At 38.6% G+C, this 18,477-nt stretch overlaps 1 protein-coding gene across 2 annotated transcripts; it reads left to right on the top strand.

Annotated features, from left to right (window-relative positions):
• The first annotated feature begins 440 nt into the window (after window positions 1-440).
• Window positions 441-18,456, top strand: samd14 (sterile alpha motif domain containing 14). 2 transcript variants are annotated; one of them, XM_084434171.1, is made up of 10 exons: window positions 441-582; window positions 664-706; window positions 3,043-3,092; window positions 9,183-9,340; window positions 9,897-10,254; window positions 12,586-12,673; window positions 13,093-13,161; window positions 13,271-13,406; window positions 13,966-14,079; window positions 17,957-18,456. In XM_084434171.1, exons 3-10 carry the CDS (start codon window positions 3,050-3,052, stop codon window positions 18,116-18,118), a joined length of 1,128 nt encoding a protein of 375 aa, XP_084290297.1. In that variant the 5' UTR covers window positions 441-582; window positions 664-706; window positions 3,043-3,049; the 3' UTR covers window positions 18,119-18,456. The 2 variants fall into 2 exon arrangements, with proteins under 2 accessions (XP_084290297.1, XP_084290296.1); XM_084434170.1 differs by lacking the exon at window positions 664-706 and having other exon boundaries at window positions 471-582.
• The last annotated feature ends 21 nt before the right edge of the window (window positions 18,457-18,477 follow it).

Raw genomic sequence — 18,477 nt, 5'->3', positions numbered from 1 at the left:
CACCTATACATTTAACATATTGTAAAAACTTTTTTATTATTCTACATATTAAAATTATGCTTTATATGTTTTTGAAGTTGTGTGATTGCATTTTTAAAGATAATAATGCACATATAGGCAGATTTACCATACATAGCGACACATAAGTACCTTTTTTTAATTTAAATGTATTTGTAAGTGAAATGGAAGCAGACACACAGATAGATTTCCTCTGTGACGGGTATAAAAGCTGATTGGTTGTTGGAGTGGTAATAACATTGATTCATGATGCACATGTGTCTCTCCCTCCCTCCCTTCTCTCTCTCCATCTCTCTCAGCCTCCTTCATTTCAACACTGTCCTTGGGTGTGTATAGCAGTGTCTGACATTCTGTTGCTGAGGGCTCTGAAGTCTCTCTCTCTCTCTCTCTCTCTCTCTCTGTGTGTGTGTGTGTACACATGCAGAGTAGCCCAATGACGTTGTAAATTTGTGCTCATCCAGGAACAGAAGTCCTCCAGCAGCATCCCGTGAGGAGGGCAGAAAAGCAGTATGACAGCCCATCCCAGCAGCTGAGCTGTGCTGTGGGATACGCAACTACATAGAGGTGAGTCTGTTTATCCATCTTTCTCTTCCATCCTGTCCCCCTTCCATCCATGTGTCATAATGAAATATTCATGATTTACAGCCTCTGTTTTTCCTGATTGTCATCTGCAGCTCTTATAGCAGAGGTGAGCTATATTAATGCTTTCTATAGAGATTGTAAGTACTTCTTTCACACGTAATGTATTGATCAGGCTTTGTACTGCATACAAGGTTATACATCTCTACGTAGCAAGGAAATGTTGATGAGCATGTACCCTTTTTTTTAGCCCTGCAGTGAAAGTTAGCTTTTATTTGCTGATATGTGCACACAGGTCAGATTCGTCCCTTCCCATCTCCATATTGATTTGTTTGCTATTGCCATTCCCTGCCTGTCAGCTACTTAGCAGCCCTACCCCCCCCCCCTAATTCTTATAGATGGGATAATGTTTGAGGGGGCAGTTTTATGGCCATTAGCTTTATATCTCCATCACAGGGAGATGACTTGTGAAAGTGAGGCCTTTATAGTCATACAGACAAACAGCCTATAATGATTTCTTAACAAGAACCAAAAGTTAGATGTCTGAGATCAAATTGTAGTCCTGTCTTGTTTATTTTGTATTTAGTAACTGTTTATCCCTAGAAGAAGCCATGGTTAATGGATCAGGCGTTTGAACTTAACCAGGGGAGGTGAATCTTTCCACCACCTCTCCTAATCACAATCCATCTCTACTCGCTGTTCCATGACGATAAAAGTCTGTAAAAATCCTACGGTTAATATCTGTTACCTGTATACCTTACTCTTTACGGTTAAAAACTGTAATAGATCCAGAGGGAAAATCTAATGAGACATTTCATGTAATTTTACAGTAAAATAGTCTACTGCAATAAAATATTGTTTTTGGAAGTGAAAAAGAACATGCCATCTTATAATTTACAGTGAAAACCTGTAAATTGACATTCCCAGAAATCTCTGTGAGACAGCTCACTCTTGACGGTTTTTCACTGATATGACGGTTTGTTCTTATTTTTTCTTCTTCTTATCATTCATGTACATTAGGGTTTTATGTTACATCTTATGTTGTCAAATTAATGGTTATTGCATTATTTTAGTGTCATGTTAGCATAATAGTGTTGTGTATTTGTGTGTATGACATTGTGCACTCTTTATATAAGTATTTTGTGGAGTATTTTGTGGTAACTTGAAAAGCTAATTTTTATGAACATAATAAAAAATGTGGCACTTTTTTAAGTGGTTGTCAATATAAGTAAAACAGATGTTAGAAATTTGGTCTACATTGAAACCTGATTTTTATTATTATTATTTTTACTGTGAATTTAAGTTACAAACAAATATAGAGATAGACTGTGGGCATATGGATGGATGGATGGATGGATGGATGGATGGATGGATGGATGGATGGATGGATGGATGGATGGATGGATGGATGGATGGATGGATGGATGGATGGATGGATGGATGGATGGATGGATGGATGGATGGATGGATGGATGGATGGATGGATGGATGGATGGATGGATGGATGGATGGATGGATGGATGGATGGATGGATAGATAGATAGATAGATAGATAGATAGATAGATAGATAGATAGATAGATAGATAGATAGATAGATAGATATTATGAATGTAATGGCAGGGGCACTGACCGTTCTGAAGGTGCTGGGCAGCAGATGGCACAGTGGCCTGTTGCCTGGACACTACATGGCAGCCAAATCTAACATGGCCAACAGTGCTGTATGTGTATTTTTTTGTTCCCCTACTAAGAGACTTTTTGCTTATGTGAATTTAATACATAAAACATGTAGAATATACAAACAAGAATGAAACAAGGGATATTATGCCAAAAATGGAAATTCTGTCATCATTCACTCACCCTTATATCGTTTCAAACCATTAAGTTTTTACAGTTAAACATTTTTTTTTTTTAGAACTATATCTGTTTTTTCTTTTCTTTCTCTCTTTTTTCGTCCATATAAAATTATATATATTTTATTTTGGTCCATATAAAATTATTTGGTTGCCAACATTCTTCAAAATATATTATTTTGTGGTCCAAAGAAGAAGAAAAAATGTCATACATGTTTGGAACGACATGATTCATTTCATTTTTTGGTAAACTCTTAAACAGCACAGGGAAGACTTTCTTACTCTAAAATAAATAAAATAATAATAATATATATTTTTTTAAATTAAATTAAAACAATCTCTGTAAATGTCCAGAGATTGTCTTCTGAGTTCTGAGCTTTGCCAATTATTTTCAGTTCATTTCACTGCTTAGTGGTAGTTTGAGAAGCAGATTTTAGAATCAACATTACAGAAACAAAAAGAACAGATCCCAGTACTTTGCAATTGATCTGTGCTTCCCCACTTGAATGCACCGGCCGCCACTGCCCTGTATGTGGTCAGTATAGAAATGTTCTCTTGTCCATGGAGTTAAATTTGAAAGTTTCTCTTTTTCAGATTTAAGATGTCCTCCACTCCACTGGCCGAGGCAGAAGAGGATGTGTTTGGTGAGTGACCTCTCCTGTCTGCCCAACCCTTCCCCCCTCCATTAATGTCCAGATCTTCATTTCCACACTCCCAATACACTGAGCGCATTACAGGAGAGAGCAGCTACAGTCTGGCCTCTAAAAGCACCAGGGGCTACAATTCTCTCAGTGGATGTGCATTGGTTTGTTTTAGAGTTGTAAATATTTTATCAAACATTTTTGTGAATTTTTAGATGCCATCTATCATGGCAATGGGAATTAAGGAATTAATGGTAGATTTAATGGGCATATTCAAGAGGCTGGCATCATAGGATTTTAGTACAGGCTTTGAAGGTGCAGCCTTGCTGAGTCAGTGTCTACGTCACCGCAGGAATTAGTGCTGAGATCTGAAAACAATTTTGGAGAATGGAATGGAGTAGAACCATGTGGCAGGGTGGCTCCTAAAAATATTAAATATTTATCTGCATGCCCTTACTCCACCAGACCCAATAAGCAGCCTCCCCATAACATGCATTAGTGCTGGCCACTTTTTTTCAGCAGCGCTGGTTCTGGAATTATTTTTTCATTCATTTTTCCCATAGGGATTTGTTTAAGTATATATATATACATATATATATTATTATAAAAACAACATAGCAAGACCAACACAATTACATTTACATTTACATTTACATACAATTACATAAAAAAAACAAAAACATTTGTGTTGCTTCATGCAAGCACTTTTGGTGCAATTTTCTCGCTGGGACTCACTGATTAATGACATTTTCTGTGCAAAATCATGGGTAATGTAATTTTTCACCATGAATTCAGCTGTTAAACATGATTATTTAAAAAAATAAGTTGAAATTATGCGAATGCGTACATAACCTTGATTAACAACCTCATAACTCACAGTATGTCTGTCATTAAAGGTTTAAGTTATCATTAAAAATCAATTTACCTTTGAAGTAAATTAATGTTTTTACTCCTACAGTCTATAGAAGACCCCTCCTCGCATGGTACAATGTTCCTGGTTGTCTCTCTTAATGAGGTCCTGCCGTATAGTAAAAATTGATTGGGGAGCGTATGAACTTAATAGCCTAGAAGTTATTTATTTTCTCTATTGATTACTTTAATAAAGTTTAGTGCACCTGGTGTTTTCAATTTCCATTTTTGGAACTCCTCCTACAGCTTTTATTTGAACTTCTCAAAATTTGGGTCAGTCATAAACACTCTGCTGGTCAAAAGCTAAAAACATTAGATTAGAGTACAATGAGACAATCACTGTAAGACAACCTTGAATGGATTATTTTAAAAAGGTGGCAACAGCTACTGGGCCTCATAGCGGCAGCTACCTTTGTCATTCCGCTGGGCCTGCTCCACAATCAAGCTCTGGTTAAAGGGTCTCGCCCCACCCCATGCGTGGCACACAGGCCGACACACTGTCCCTCTCAGGGTGACCCACGGCTGCGTCAGATCCTTGGTCCCTTGGAAATCACCGGAATGGGGTAACTCTGGGCTCAGATCCCAGGAGGAAAGTGGTCATGACAGATGCCTCCAAAACAGGCTGGGGTGGGTCGCCCATGTCGAATTGGCACATGGAAATTATGGCGATAATTTTGCCATTTAAGGAGTTCCAGAACTCAAAGGTCATCATGTCCTGGTCTGCTGGGACAACAGGACAGTGGTTGCTTACATTAACAACCAAGGAGGTCTCAGGTCTCACCCTCTGCACAGATTGGCAAGCCGTCTTCTCCCATGGGCACAGAGGAACCTCTGCTCAGTGAGGGCGGTTCACGTGCCGGGCTCCTCAAATGAAGGAGCAGACATGTTGTCACGTGGAGGACCTTCCCTGGGGAGTGGAGACTCCATCCCCAGGTGGTCATTTCAATACGGTGCACCTTCGGTCAGGCGGATGTAGACCTCTTTGCGACAGAAGAGAACTCCCACTGCCTGCCTTCTGTGCCTCTATGCCTTCCCCCCTGTAGTCCTGCTTCAACAGGTCATCAGTCGAATTTGGGAAGAAGTATGTGCTGTTCTTCTGGTGGCACCACGCTGGCAGAACCAGCCCTGGTTTCCAGAATTAGTCCAGCTACTGTCAGCAGGTCCATGGCCCATAACGCTGAGGAGAGACATTCTCTCCCTGGCGAGGGGAACGATCTGGCCCCTGCACCTGGAGTTGTGGGACCTGCATGTTTGGCCCCTCGATGGGAACCACTAGGCCTTCACTGGGAAGTCATGAGAACGATCTCGGAGGCAAGGGCTTCCTACCTTTCTTAAAGGAGAACTCCGGTCAATTTTAACATTGAGCTAATTTTTTTGTACATTTGGAGTGCTGTCAGTACAGAGAACAACGACACAAATCGGTGTTGCCTACACCGTGTTATCCTCTTTTTAAAATTTGCACCCTGTTGACTTCAGTGGGGCAAGTTTTAAACCTGCTTTTAGCCTCTTAACATCCTTGATGTGTCATTACAAGTGCACAGGTCATGTGAGTGATTCCTTCGGAGTGAACGCGGGTTAATCTGACTGCAGTAGATGTGAAAGATATGAATAAAAATGATGTTTATTCAGCCAGCGCAAATACCTGTATTTACATCCTGTTTTCGGTCGAAGTCCACAGTAGTCGATTGTCGAGTTCACGCGCGTGATCATAGGTACTAAACCTATGCGCGTGAACTCGACAATCGACTACTTTGGACTTCGACCGAAAACAGGATGTAAACACAGGTATGAGCGCTGGCTGAATAAACATCATTTTTTATATATTTCTTTCACATCTACTGCAGTCAGATTAACCCGCGTTCACCCCGAAGGAATCACTCACATGACCTGTGCACTTGTAATGACACATCAAGGATGTTAAGAGGCTAAAAGTAGGTTTAAAACTTGCCCCATTGAAGTCAAAAGGGTGCAAATTTTAAAAAGAGGATAACACGGTGTAGGAAACACAGATTTTTGTCGTTGTTCTCTGTACTGACAGCACTCCAAATGTACAAAAAAATGAGCTCAATGTTAAAATTGACCGGAGTTCTCCTTTAAGCAGAACTCTGAAAATAGACCCCGCTGAATGTGATACTGTTCACGCTGAAAGTTTATGTGGTGGCCATCGCGGCAAATCACGCCCTGATGGCCAGCCAATCGATCGGGAACCACAACCTAGTCATTAAGTTCTTTAGCATCAGTCAAGCGAGTTGTAGATTTCTAGGCTCTGTCTGTGGAACCTTCATGCCTTGAGTCCTGTCCTAACGATGTAAAGTTTCCCAGGCCGAGAAAAGGTTATGTGCCGAAAGTGCTTTCCACCCCATTCAGAACGCAGGTGATAGCACTGTCAGCATATCTGTGCGGCAGCTTCCGTTCTGTTCTTGTAACACGGCGCTATTGGAATAGGTTCCCCATAAACGTCAGCTAAAACTAACGCAATGCGAGTGAACCACATCAAAATGGAACGTTTATGGTTACTCACGTAACCCTAGTTCCCTGAGATAACGGCATTGTTACCGAACACCCTTCTCAGACCTAAATCTTTGACCAAATCTTGTTTTTTTCATTTACGTAATATTAGTAAATTGAGGTCTGTGGTTTCTCAGTCGGAACTGGAGATGCTCATTCATGCTTTTATTTCATCCCGTATTGATTACACTCACTTTTTTCTTCACTCAACAAATCTGTTCTTCATCGACTACAATCCATTCAAAATTCAGCTGCTAGGTTACTTACCCGATCAAATAGGCGCACCCACATCACCCCAATACTCTGCTCCCTTCATTGGCTTCCTGTAACTTACAGGATCCAATTCAAAATTCTCACCATAACATATCGAGCCTTATATGGCCAGGCCCCTTCTTATCTTGCGGATTTAATTCATTTTCATACACCTCTCCGGTCCCTCAGATCTAATAATCAAAATCTGCTAGCTACGCCACGTACTCGCCTAAAGACAGGTGGGGATAGAGCTTTTGCCGCTATCGCACCTCGTCTATGGAATGCTTTACCGATCAGTATTAGGTTTGCTGAGAATGTGGACAATTTTAAGAGACAAGTGAAGACTCACTTGTTTAAGTTAGCCTTTGGGTGATCTATGTTGTAGATGTTGTTAATTTTATCTGTTTCAATTGATTTCAAAGTGTTTTATTATGTTTTATTGTCTATTGTAAAGCGCCTTGTGACCCACTGTGTCTGTGAAAGGCGCTGTATAAATAAATTTTACTTACTTACTTACTTACTAAAATTCCGAAACATAAGGGGTGCTCACCTCTAGCCCTCGAGGTCCAGTTTCCTGCAGTTTTGCTCCAACCTTAATATAAAAGACTAAAAACAAGCTAATCAAAGTCTTCAGGATTACTAGAAAGCTACAGGCGGGTGAGTTTGATCAAGGTTGAAGCTAAACTCTGCAGGAAAGTGGAGTAGTGCAGAACCTTATTTACAGTAGCGCAGTACCTTATTTACTCCTAAAGGGTGTATATTAGTAACTAAAAGGCCCATATTATTACTAGGTGTGCCGCACACATCCTGGAAAATGAAGCCAAAGCATTTTGACCGCCACCTGGTGGCTGGCTGCAGTATAGGTCTTAAACCCCGCCCTCTCCATGTAATCAAATGGGACGTGAGCCAATCAAATAAAATCCAATTACACTTCAAATATATATTTTTTTAAGTTTCTGTTATTTTAGGTAGTTCTTATCACGTAGACATATGTTCAAGTGTTCGTTTCCCCAGTAAGTTTGGTTTTAGTTCATTTTTTGATGCTATAAAATGGGGTGTAACGTTATGATTGACAGCTGTGCTTATGATTGAGTCTGTGGGAGCAGGAGTGTGGGCGGGAACTTGATGCTGCAGCTCCACCTCAGGATCACTCCTGCGCAGACTCGGACTCTGAACTATGTAATCGGCAACGACCGTTGCTGGGGTGTTTTTGCTTAATATTTCTACAGTGGAAGGAAGTGGAGATGCGCTGTCTATCTTTTTTTACAGTCTATGACTATTACCTATAGTGTACAGTAGACTAAATAGTGTATATTAGTATTTTTTTTTCCGTTTAGTTAATTTATTTAACAGGGATCATGCACAACACAAATGTTGTGCCAGAGTTAGCTAGAGCTAATTTGCATCTGTAGTCCCTGGGCAGGATGTTGTTACATAAAATTACAGCACTCCATTATAATCCAGAAAACAGAAGAAAATAATTATAAATCACATCACAATATCACAAATTACAATAACATTTAAAGTGTACCACCCCAGTGACAGTTTTTGTACACTGATGTTTTTGTACCAATTTTTTCAGAGACACACAATGCTGTATATCCCACAATGCAATGCTCTTCACTTGACCTTGGTTTAATTTCCAACATGATGGTTGTAACTCGTCGCAACTCATAATAAAAAAATCATTGTGATTAGGTCATTTCACAAACATAACGATGTCATGTGACAACAAAGTATCATATTACTGTCCTTTTTTCTGTCTTTTTTTTTTACAAAATGTGTTAAACATAATACTTTTTTAAAAATAGTAAGCAGTATACAATATAAAGAATTCAAATAAATGTGCAAAAAAAAAAACTGCTGCATTTAACCACAGTATATTTATTTATTTATTTATGCATCAAATCATTAAATCACAGCAAATTTATGTCTATGAATGTAATTGTGTGAAGTTGTGCAGTTTGGTTTTTACTAACACGTTCATTTTCTAAACACAAAATACTGAAATGTGAATAAAATTGAATCTGTAACTTTGTATTTTGCACATATCTACACATTGCCCATTGTCATTCTCTCACTTTCATGTATATGTCAGTGTGTGTTTGTGTATTTCCTGTTTCTGACCCTCACACACCCCCAGGGTGCACATGAGGAATGACCGCCCATCATTCATATAAGTAATCTAGGCTGCTGACAGCTTAATAGCGCTTCAGGCCTGCTTTTACGGTGTCACTGCGTTTTATGGATTGTAACGAGAACACTAATATGTGCATGAGTGTGTGTTGAGACCAGCGCAGCAGTCTTTTATCAAGATTTTCATCATGTTTGCAGTTTGTGTCTTTGTCGACATGTTTGCCTCCAAATACTCAATATCAAAAAAGTGTTACATATGTCTACTGTATGTGTTTTATACCATATCAGATCTGACAGAGGTGGTTCCTGAGACAGAACGACTTGACAGCAGCCTACAAAAAGCTAAAGCACAACTGTCAATCAAAACCAAGAGGCATCGGCCCTCCCGAACCCGCCTGAGAGATAGTGTGAGCTCGATAGATGGGGATGACAGCACTGATAGAATGGTGTGTATACACACACACAAATGACAATCTCTTATGTATCATGTTGTTACTCACCCTCATGTCATTCCAAACTTGTTCGCTGTTATAAGGGCCATCATAATACAACTATTTTTTGAGGCAACACCAGTCCTGACTCAATTAATGCTCCATCCACATTATCATGCAACTGGAAATAAGCTATTTTCTGTGAATTTGTGAGACATCCGATTAATTAACTACTATAGGTAAATAACTAAAGAATGACAAAGTGCAGTGGATTTTTTATGTTTTTGAAAGAAGTTGCTCATCAAGATGCTCATCAAGGCTGCATTTGTTTAATCAAAAACACAGTAAAAATAGCAATATTGTGAAATATTATTACAATTTTAAATAACTTCAGCAGCTATTACTCCACTCTTCAGTGTCACAATCCTTCAGAAATCATTCTAATATGCTGATTTGATGCTCAAGAAACATTTCTTCTTTTTCTTCTTCTTCTTCTTATCAATGTTGAAAACAGTGTTTTCATGCCAGTTCAAAAATGCTATGTGTGTCTTTGTGTGTGTCTGCGGTTTAGAGTTACGGCGGCTCCGTGCAGACCTCATCTTCTCCACTCCACCCTCCCTTTCGCTGCTCCTCCCCCTCCTCTGATCTCCTTCTCTCCTCCCCTTCCTCACGGAGAGACCAGTCCTTCACCTTTGACCCCTACACTGTGGTTGGAGAAAGGGAGTTACAAGATGAGAGACGGAGCTACAGACACCTCCTGAACACCTCCTCTCAGGAGACTTTGCACCTCACCCGTTCTAAATCCCCCTGCAGACCCTGCGTCCATTCAGAGACATCTTCCCCAGCCCATCGCTGCGAGACGGACAACCTCCAGTCACGAGAGGGCAGCCAACCCCTCCTACACTATGGAGAATACTCACAAAGTGAAGGTTTGTACTTGAAAGTACATCTCATCACCAAATATATGCACTCACTGTCACCGGCCACTTTATAAGGTACACCTGTTCAACTGCACGTTAATGCAAATATCTAATCAGGAAATCACATGGCAGCTTCTCATTGCATTTAGGCATGTAGACATGGTCAAGATGATCTGCTTACATTGAAACTGAGGAAGAAATGTGATTTAAGTGGCTTTGAACGTGGCATGGTTGTTGGTGCCAGACGGCTGGTCTGAGTATTTCGGAAACTGCTGATCTACTGAGATTTTCACACACAACCATCTCTAGGGTTAACAGAGAATGGTTCAAAAAGAGAAAATATGAAATGAGCAGCGGTTATGTGGCCGAAAATGCCTTATTGATGCCATAGGTCAGAGGAAAATTACTAGACTGGTTTGAGCTGATAGTAAGACAACAGTAACTCAAATAACCACTCGATACATCCAAGGTCAGAAGAGCATCTCTGAACACATCATCTTGAAGCAGATGGACTACAGCAGCAGAAGACCACACCGGTGCCACTCCTGTCAGATAAGAACAGGAAACTGAGGCTACAATTCACACAGGCTCACCAAAATTGGACAATAGAAGATTGGAAAAACGTTGCCTGCTCTGATGAATTTTGTTTTCTGCTGCAACATTTAGATTATAGGGTCAGAATTTGGTGTAAACAACATGAAACCTTGGATCCCTTCTGCCTTGTATCAACGGTTCAGGTCACTGATGGTGTAATGGTGTGGGGAATGTTTTCATGGTGATCTTTGGGCCCCTTAGTACCAACTGAGCATTATTTAAACGCCACAGCCTGCCTGAGTATTGTTGCTGACCATGTCCATCCGTTTATGACCACAGTATACCCATCTTCTGATGGCTAATTCCAGCAGGAAAATGCGGCATGTCACAGAGCTCAAATCATCTCAAACTGGTTTCTTTAACATAACAATGAGTTCACCACTCAAATGGCCTCTACAGTCACCAGATCTCAGTCCTGAAGTGCACCTTAGGATGTGGTGGAACAAGAGATTTGCATCATGAATGTGCAGCCGACAAATCAACAGCAATTGCATGATGCTATCATGTTAATATGGACAAAAAATATCTGAGGAATTTTTCCAGGACCTTGTTGAAACTATGCAATAAAGAGTTCAGGCAATCCTGAAGGCAAAAGGGGGTCCAACCCTGTACTAGCAAAGTATACCTAATAAAGTAGCAAGAAATCAGCAAGATTACTTAAAAGAGTAACTTGGACAATAAATGTGAATTCTAATCCTGAATTTATTTTGATTCTGATAGCAAATCTGAACTGATTCTGATTCTGAATCTGACTCCCGCTCTGGTTCTGAGTTCTGACCTGGATTACTGTAGATTTTGTAGATACTCTATTCTGATCTGGACAAATTATGATTCTGAATTCTTATTGATTGATTATGATTCTTATCCTGGGCCCAGGTTTTCTGAAATAATTAACTCGGGTTTGATCAAATCTTGAAAATAGGTTGTTCAAAAGAAAAATGATTTCTTAAATCGAATTAGAACACGTAACCTAGTCTGGGTTTTTGTTCATAACTTTTTTTTAGTAAGATTGGGATACCTTTGATCTAAAAAAATAAATAAATCAGGATTACCGTGATCTCATCAGAAGGATGGATTAAGGGGGGAATTCAGCAACAAAATGTAATAAAATTATAAAATTGGTCGAATAATAATTTTGTTGCATCATACAGTATATATTCATTCAAATGTATTCACATTTTTCACTTGATTTGTTTACCGTTACAGTAAAAAAAATAAAAAAAAAGCAGATAGAGTAGACATTAGGTTGCCTAATACGCCTTTCAGTACAGTAAAAAAAATTACTCCCAGCCCAAACAGCTATCAATATTAAACAAAATTATTTAATTTAAATGCCATTTATCACGTTATATTAAATATGATCAGTCAATTATCTGAGATGAACCAGTCAAAAGTAGTTTCTAACAATTCAAATAAAAACACATAAAGTGTCCCAACACTGACTATTCTAGTGTTGTTTTTTATTGACAGTAGCTAGTAGCCTACACTGTTACATGTATGCCCATTCAGAGCACGTGTAATCCGGATTTGATAATCGGGAAAAGTTGTATCTAAGTGTAGATGTTTTAGGGTGATCCAATCCAATCTTGCTTTTGAAAAATCGCCATAAAAGTGAGATGGATTACCTGATCCTGGATAGCAAAACATGATATTTCCAAATCCTTCTGTTCCAGATTAAAATATCTGACCACCTGGGCCCAGATTCTGATCTGGATTCTGATGCTCAATTTGATTATTTGTTTTCAGATGACAGTCATGACACAGGCCCTGATGAACCAGAGAGTCCAACAGTGCTGCTGGACAAGAAAACCAGGAGACGGTTTCTTGATCTGGGGTTAGTTTCCTACAAATCCTACTGTAAATAACTGTATTTAAGTTGATTCAGTTAAATAATATTTTGAAATTGAATAAAATCAGTTAAAATAGAAGTTAACATGTTTAAGTTATAACACAATGTACAATGTACAATCTAACTACAGTTTTTATCGTATCAGGAGTTTGTTTGCTACATTTCATTTGTAAAAATATTGGCATAGGTTAAAAGCTTATTTAATGTTAAACATGCAGACACTATAGAAACTATATAATTAGGCATTTTGTTGCTTTACTTCCTGACAACTGTAAACTCCAGGAATTTGTATATGAGAGCAAATATTTTTTAAGCTCTCTGTCAACCACTAACATCATACAGATGACATAGTAGTGGCCAGAGTTGGGATCTAAATTTTATCTGCTTGTTTTTCTGCGGGGCAGGGTCACTTTGCGTCGCACATATGGAAAGGTCAGGAAAGACAGATCCAACAGACTATCAGCAGGAAATCGGTATGTGTGTGAGTCTGTCCTGTGTTTACTCAGTCATATGAGCACCTATGTTTCCTTGCATACCTGTATAGATGCAAGTGTGTGAGGTATTTTGTGTGTTTGTATGCAGGGATTCAGAGAGAACAGAGAACCGATCCTCACGTTCCTCTGGTCCACCGTTTGTGCCTTTCTCCTGGTTCAGTGAAAGATTAAGAGGCTCTGGCTCCCCCAAGAACATTCAGTCCCAATCCAAACCTTTCACCCAGGTTACCTAACCTTAACTAGATTCCACATTTCCTATTATTGTTGTATGAAGAACAATAAAGTGTTGCAGTGATGACATATTTTTGTAGGCCAACCTGGAAGTCAGCATTATACTGGTTCTCTCGTCAAAACCCCAATAGGATTTTTCCATCGGCTTTTAGATTATTTCAGAAAATAAGCTTTGTGACCAACAAAAGTGTATGATTCTTACAGGTTTTGTTTATCATAATCTTCACAAATGACCACAACTTTTATAAATTTTGAAGCAATCATCAAAAGTAAAAAGCTAAATGTAAGCTATAAAAAAAATGCTCCACCATTAAGGTTCTGACAACTCTTTCAGGCTTTGTTTAAAAAAAAAAAAAAAAACATTTAAAAAAGTTAAAATATTCAAAAACCCATTTAAAAAACCCATTGAACCGGAAGGGCTAAAATGCTAAATTGCTAAATTGCTTCCAGGTTTGGCCTACAATGCCTGTATGAAAATGAAAAATTATTTATTTTAAACAGCCAATTATGGCATGATACAGCACTATAGCACTCATTCCTCTTTCTTAAAAGGGCTCCAGTACTGATGAGGACTTTGATTCTTCAGTGGGTTTACTGGAAGACGCCAGACCCTGCAAGACTGAGTCATCACAACCATATCAGACCCTCCCCGAGCATTCAGATGGGGTGAGATAACTACAAATCACCCACTCACGTGTCTAAATTTGGTCAGTCCAACTGGTTTGTGCCTTTCATAGAATAGTTCATCCAAATATACCAGTCCAAATTCAGCAAATTCTCCTGTCATCACCTCAGTGCAATGAATTCTGGGGTAGTGTGGGATGCAAAGGATCCATCTGTTGTATCCTTCATTACCCGCAAAACGAAGGACGCATTTGAAGGAGCCTTCGAATTGGGACAGACTTCTTCGCGCCACGGTGATGCAATCAGCCTTCGAATGCGGCCTTGAAAGAATGCAGCCTCTGAATTGGGACGCAGCTGTGACAAACTAGGCTGGATGCCAGCCGAACTTAGCCCCGCCCACAACATTTGAGGTCGGGAAGTTCGGTCTGGATTTGATCCGTTGTGGAGCAACTATGCTCGAACCAGAGCTGTTCGGACCAATCAAATTGTCAGGGCGGGCTTTATACGATGATGGACAGATGATCAACAGTAACGTAATCATCCACGTCACCAAAGAGCGTTTGGGTTGAATTCGTTTACAAAAAAAACGACTGCAGCTGGAGAATTGAGATGCGTAGATTCCGCCATCGTGTGTGTTATAGAAGATATCAACAGTGCATTAAATTTAAAAGAGGAACAGAAAACCGCGATCAAGGTCGATCAGAAAGATGAATGAAGAACATACGTTACTTACTCCGTTGCTCTGATTGGTTGTAGGTCTATCCAATTGAGTGCAGAGGAATTTTCTTTCCTGGTTCGGTTGAAACACGCCCCATAATCACAGCCCAATGGAGCAGTATCAGACTCATATTCTGACTAGAATCTGAGTATGACGACATCGGGCTAATGACAAACATGTTGGAAAGGCTAAATTTTCAGAATCATTACTCCAGTCTTCAGTGTCACATGATCCTTAAGAAATCATTCTAATATGCCAGTTTGGTGCTCACGAAACATTTTTTATCATTATCAATGTTGAAAAAAGTTGTACTGCTTAAGATTTTTGCGGAAACCGTGATAAACTTCCATTCAAAAGTTTGAGGTTAGTAAGGTTTAAAAAAATAAATAAAATTAAAACTTTATTCATGCTGCAAAGACACATTAAATGTATCAAAAGTGACAGTAAAGAGATTGATAATGTTACAAAATATTTCTATTTAAAAATATAGACAAAATGTAAATTGTATCATTAATTACTAAAACCATGTCGTTCCAGACCCGTGAGACCTTCATTCATCTTCGGAACACAAATTAGAGCTTTCTGATCTCTCCATACACTGCAACGTCATTGCAACTTTCAAGGCCCAGAAAGGCAGTAAAGACATCGTTGAAATAGTCAATGTGACTATTTTAAATGTAATGTTATGAAGTGACAGGAATTTTGAGAATACTTTTTGTGCGCAAAAAACAAAAACAAAACAACGCGAACAGCATATAGGAGACTGACACAGAAGAGAGGAAATTGTTGAATAAAGTCTTTTTTTTTTTTTTTTTTTTTTCACACAAAAAGTATTCTTGTCGCTTCATAACATTACATTTTAACTATGTCTTTACTACCTTTCTGGGCCCTGAAAGTTGCAATGACCTTGCTTGCTGTCTATGGAGGGATCAGAAAGCTCTCAGATTTCATCAAAAATATCGAAGGTCTTACGGGTTTGGAACAACATTAATGACACAATTTTCATTTTTGGGTGAACTAACCCTTTAATTATTCCATACTTTTGAATGGTAGTGTATAAAAAGTATGCCTAAGAGTGTAGCTATTGTAAGGCCTGCCCAATTGGCCTAACGACAGTTTCCGATAACCGGGTGAAGGTTTCCTGCGCATTCTGTCTTTTCAGTGTGGCAAAGTATTTTAATTCCAATTTACTTTTATCTGACTCCATTTTATTGCGACCTCGAATTTAGGTTGGAATGCCAATTCATAGATTCCTAATGAACGAGTAAAATATAAAGTAAAGAGTTAAATAGAATAATCAAATGTCTAGATTATTCTATTTAACTCTTTACTTTATATTTTACTCATTCATTAGAAATCTATGTCACAAAGAGAGACTGGCTGTTTAATGTGGGTTTCACAATCACAAACTCGAGGTAATTGACTATACTGTTTAGATGGCCGCTTTCTCTATCTAAAAGTATTTGTTTAGTCCCCATAGATCTGTATACACTTGAATTAAAGTAACACTATCTCTAGTCAGATGTCATGACCACTACTACAGATATAAGCCGGCCAACATTACTTCTCTTATATTAGCATTGATTTGGTCATGCCATGGTTTCCCACAAACACTTAGCTAGAGTAACATTACATTAAACAGAGGTAAGGCTTACCCAAATTTAGGTTGGTGGATCAACGTTTTGTTGTCCTAAACGGAAATTCCCTTTTTAGCCTTTACAGTCTAAGTACACTAGTGCCAAGTGTTAGCCGGTGCTCTAAAATCGCAGTTGGTGCGCCCTATGCTCCACTCAAAACTGGACTTTAGTCCATTACTAACCTGACGCAGATTTGCGGTAACATTTGCCTTCACTTAATCTTCTTGAGAAAATAATTTCAGAGCAAGTCAGAATAAATTCAAATGTAACAATTTATTATTAGTCAGGTAAATGTATCATGCCAATTCCATAATTCAAAGAAAATCAATACAAAACATAATATGATCTGGAATAAAGAGTAAAAGATACTCTTACAAGACAATACTGAGGTGAATGACTCTCGGATGGGGATGCTAATTTTGCAAGAGATAGTTCAAATGTTAATATCCAAACTGCCATCAAACTGAATGTCTGCCATCAGTCTTACAGTTCTTTAAATGCTAAATGCAAAAAGGGACAGAAAGGTTGCAGAACTGCTTGCAGGAACGTTTTAATATACAGGTAGAACATTCACATAGATTTTTCATTTCAGTCTTCTCAAATGCAAAGAGGAACATTTGGAGATCGATGGCGCTGGGCACACTGCTATGCAGTATACAACCATCTTTCAATATGAAGGACAATCATATTATATCAAAGTGGAACAGATTCACACTAGCTTAATTATATCAAAGGTGGTTTGTGCTGCATATTCAATTTGTGCTCAGTAAATAAACTGCTGTTAAACATTAAAACATTTGCCTGTTATTTTTGCTTAAAGGAATAGTTAATCTGTCCAGATAGCACAGGTACATCTGTAAGATGCTAAAGATCTGTTAATCTGGAAAGCATATGCTGTGTAAAAACATCTGGTATCTTAGAGAAGGCAGTTTTACATACATTTTAAAACTTAAACATCTTAAAGACATCTTCTAAATGTCTATATGACATCTAACAGGAAATGTCCTTCCTTGCAGATGAGCACTCTGCAAAAATACATCTTGCACAGATGTAAATGCAGACATCATAGACATCTCCAAGATGTACTTGTGCTATCATTACTCACCCTCATGTCATCCCAAACCCTTAAGACTTTCGTTCATTATCTTCGGAACACAAATGAAAATCCTTTTGATGAAATCTGAGAGCTTTCTGTCCCTCCATAGACAGCTCCGCAACTGAATAAAAGCAAATATATGTGAATAAAAGCCTAAATTCAATATATTCATCAGATAAACCGTTCAATTCATATAGATTCGTTTTACGATCTCTTATGAACGTTTTGAAGCGTCAAAAGGTCAGTTGTGTAGCTGTCAATGGAGGGACAGAAAGCTCTCAGATTTCATCAATGTGTTCAGAAGATGAACGAGAGTCTTACGGGTTTGGAACGACATGAGGGTGAGTAATTAATGACAGAATTTTCATTTTTGGTTGAACTATCCCTTTAAGCAGTCATTCTTCAATCATTACACCTGTAACCAATTTTTTTCAGCATATTAAAGGTATAGTTTGCTCCTTTTTTCAGAACGACTGTGACAACAGTCGAGGCACAGATTTCAGTTTTAAAAAGAAGATGCTTTCTGCCGCTGGTAAAGATCGGACAGAGCGACAGAACGCCGTTAATGGAAAACGGGACGGCGGGAAAAATGGACACAGTGAAGATGGACAAAAATTACTGACCACTTGATGGCATTTCTGAAAGACTGAATACAATTATGCTGCAGGTGCCATTATTAATGTCAAACGTTGCTTTGGCTTTCACAATGTATTACCGATTGATATAGTAATAAAGATAACTTGCAAAATTGTTCATTTAGATATTTTATTGAAAAAGTGATTCTGGAACATCAGTGCAAGATGTCTAAAGGTTAAGTGTGTAATCTTTATTAATCATCATTATTTTAACTCATTTTGATGACATATGAGGCACAGAAATAGTTGTTTAATGTACATTGTTGTACATTTGTAACTTATTGTACAATAATAAGACATTCCCAACATATTTGTGGACATGAAAGCATCCACAAAAAATAAATAAATAATTTG

This window comes from Rutilus rutilus (genome assembly GCF_951802725.1).
Source record: "Rutilus rutilus genome assembly, chromosome: 16".
NCBI lineage: Eukaryota > Metazoa > Chordata > Actinopteri > Cypriniformes > Leuciscidae > Rutilus > Rutilus rutilus.
Note: the sequence above shows the minus strand (reverse complement) of the source record. Positions and strands in the feature narration are given on the sequence as shown.

What these genes read in the sequence shown, in the direction of transcription:
- samd14 (XM_084434171.1), top strand. Translation starts at nt 3,050, where the DNA reads ATGTCCTCCACTCCACTGGCCGAGGCAGAAGAGGATGTGTTTG. An exon ending in GGCAGAAGAGGATGTGTTTG is followed by an intron (nt 3,093 to 9,182) that starts GTGAGTGACCTC and finishes ATACCATATCAG; the next exon opens with ATCTGACAGAGGTGGTTCCT. An exon ending in AGACGGTTTCTTGATCTGGG is followed by an intron (nt 12,674 to 13,092) that starts GTTAGTTTCCTA and finishes TCTGCGGGGCAG; the next exon opens with GGTCACTTTGCGTCGCACAT.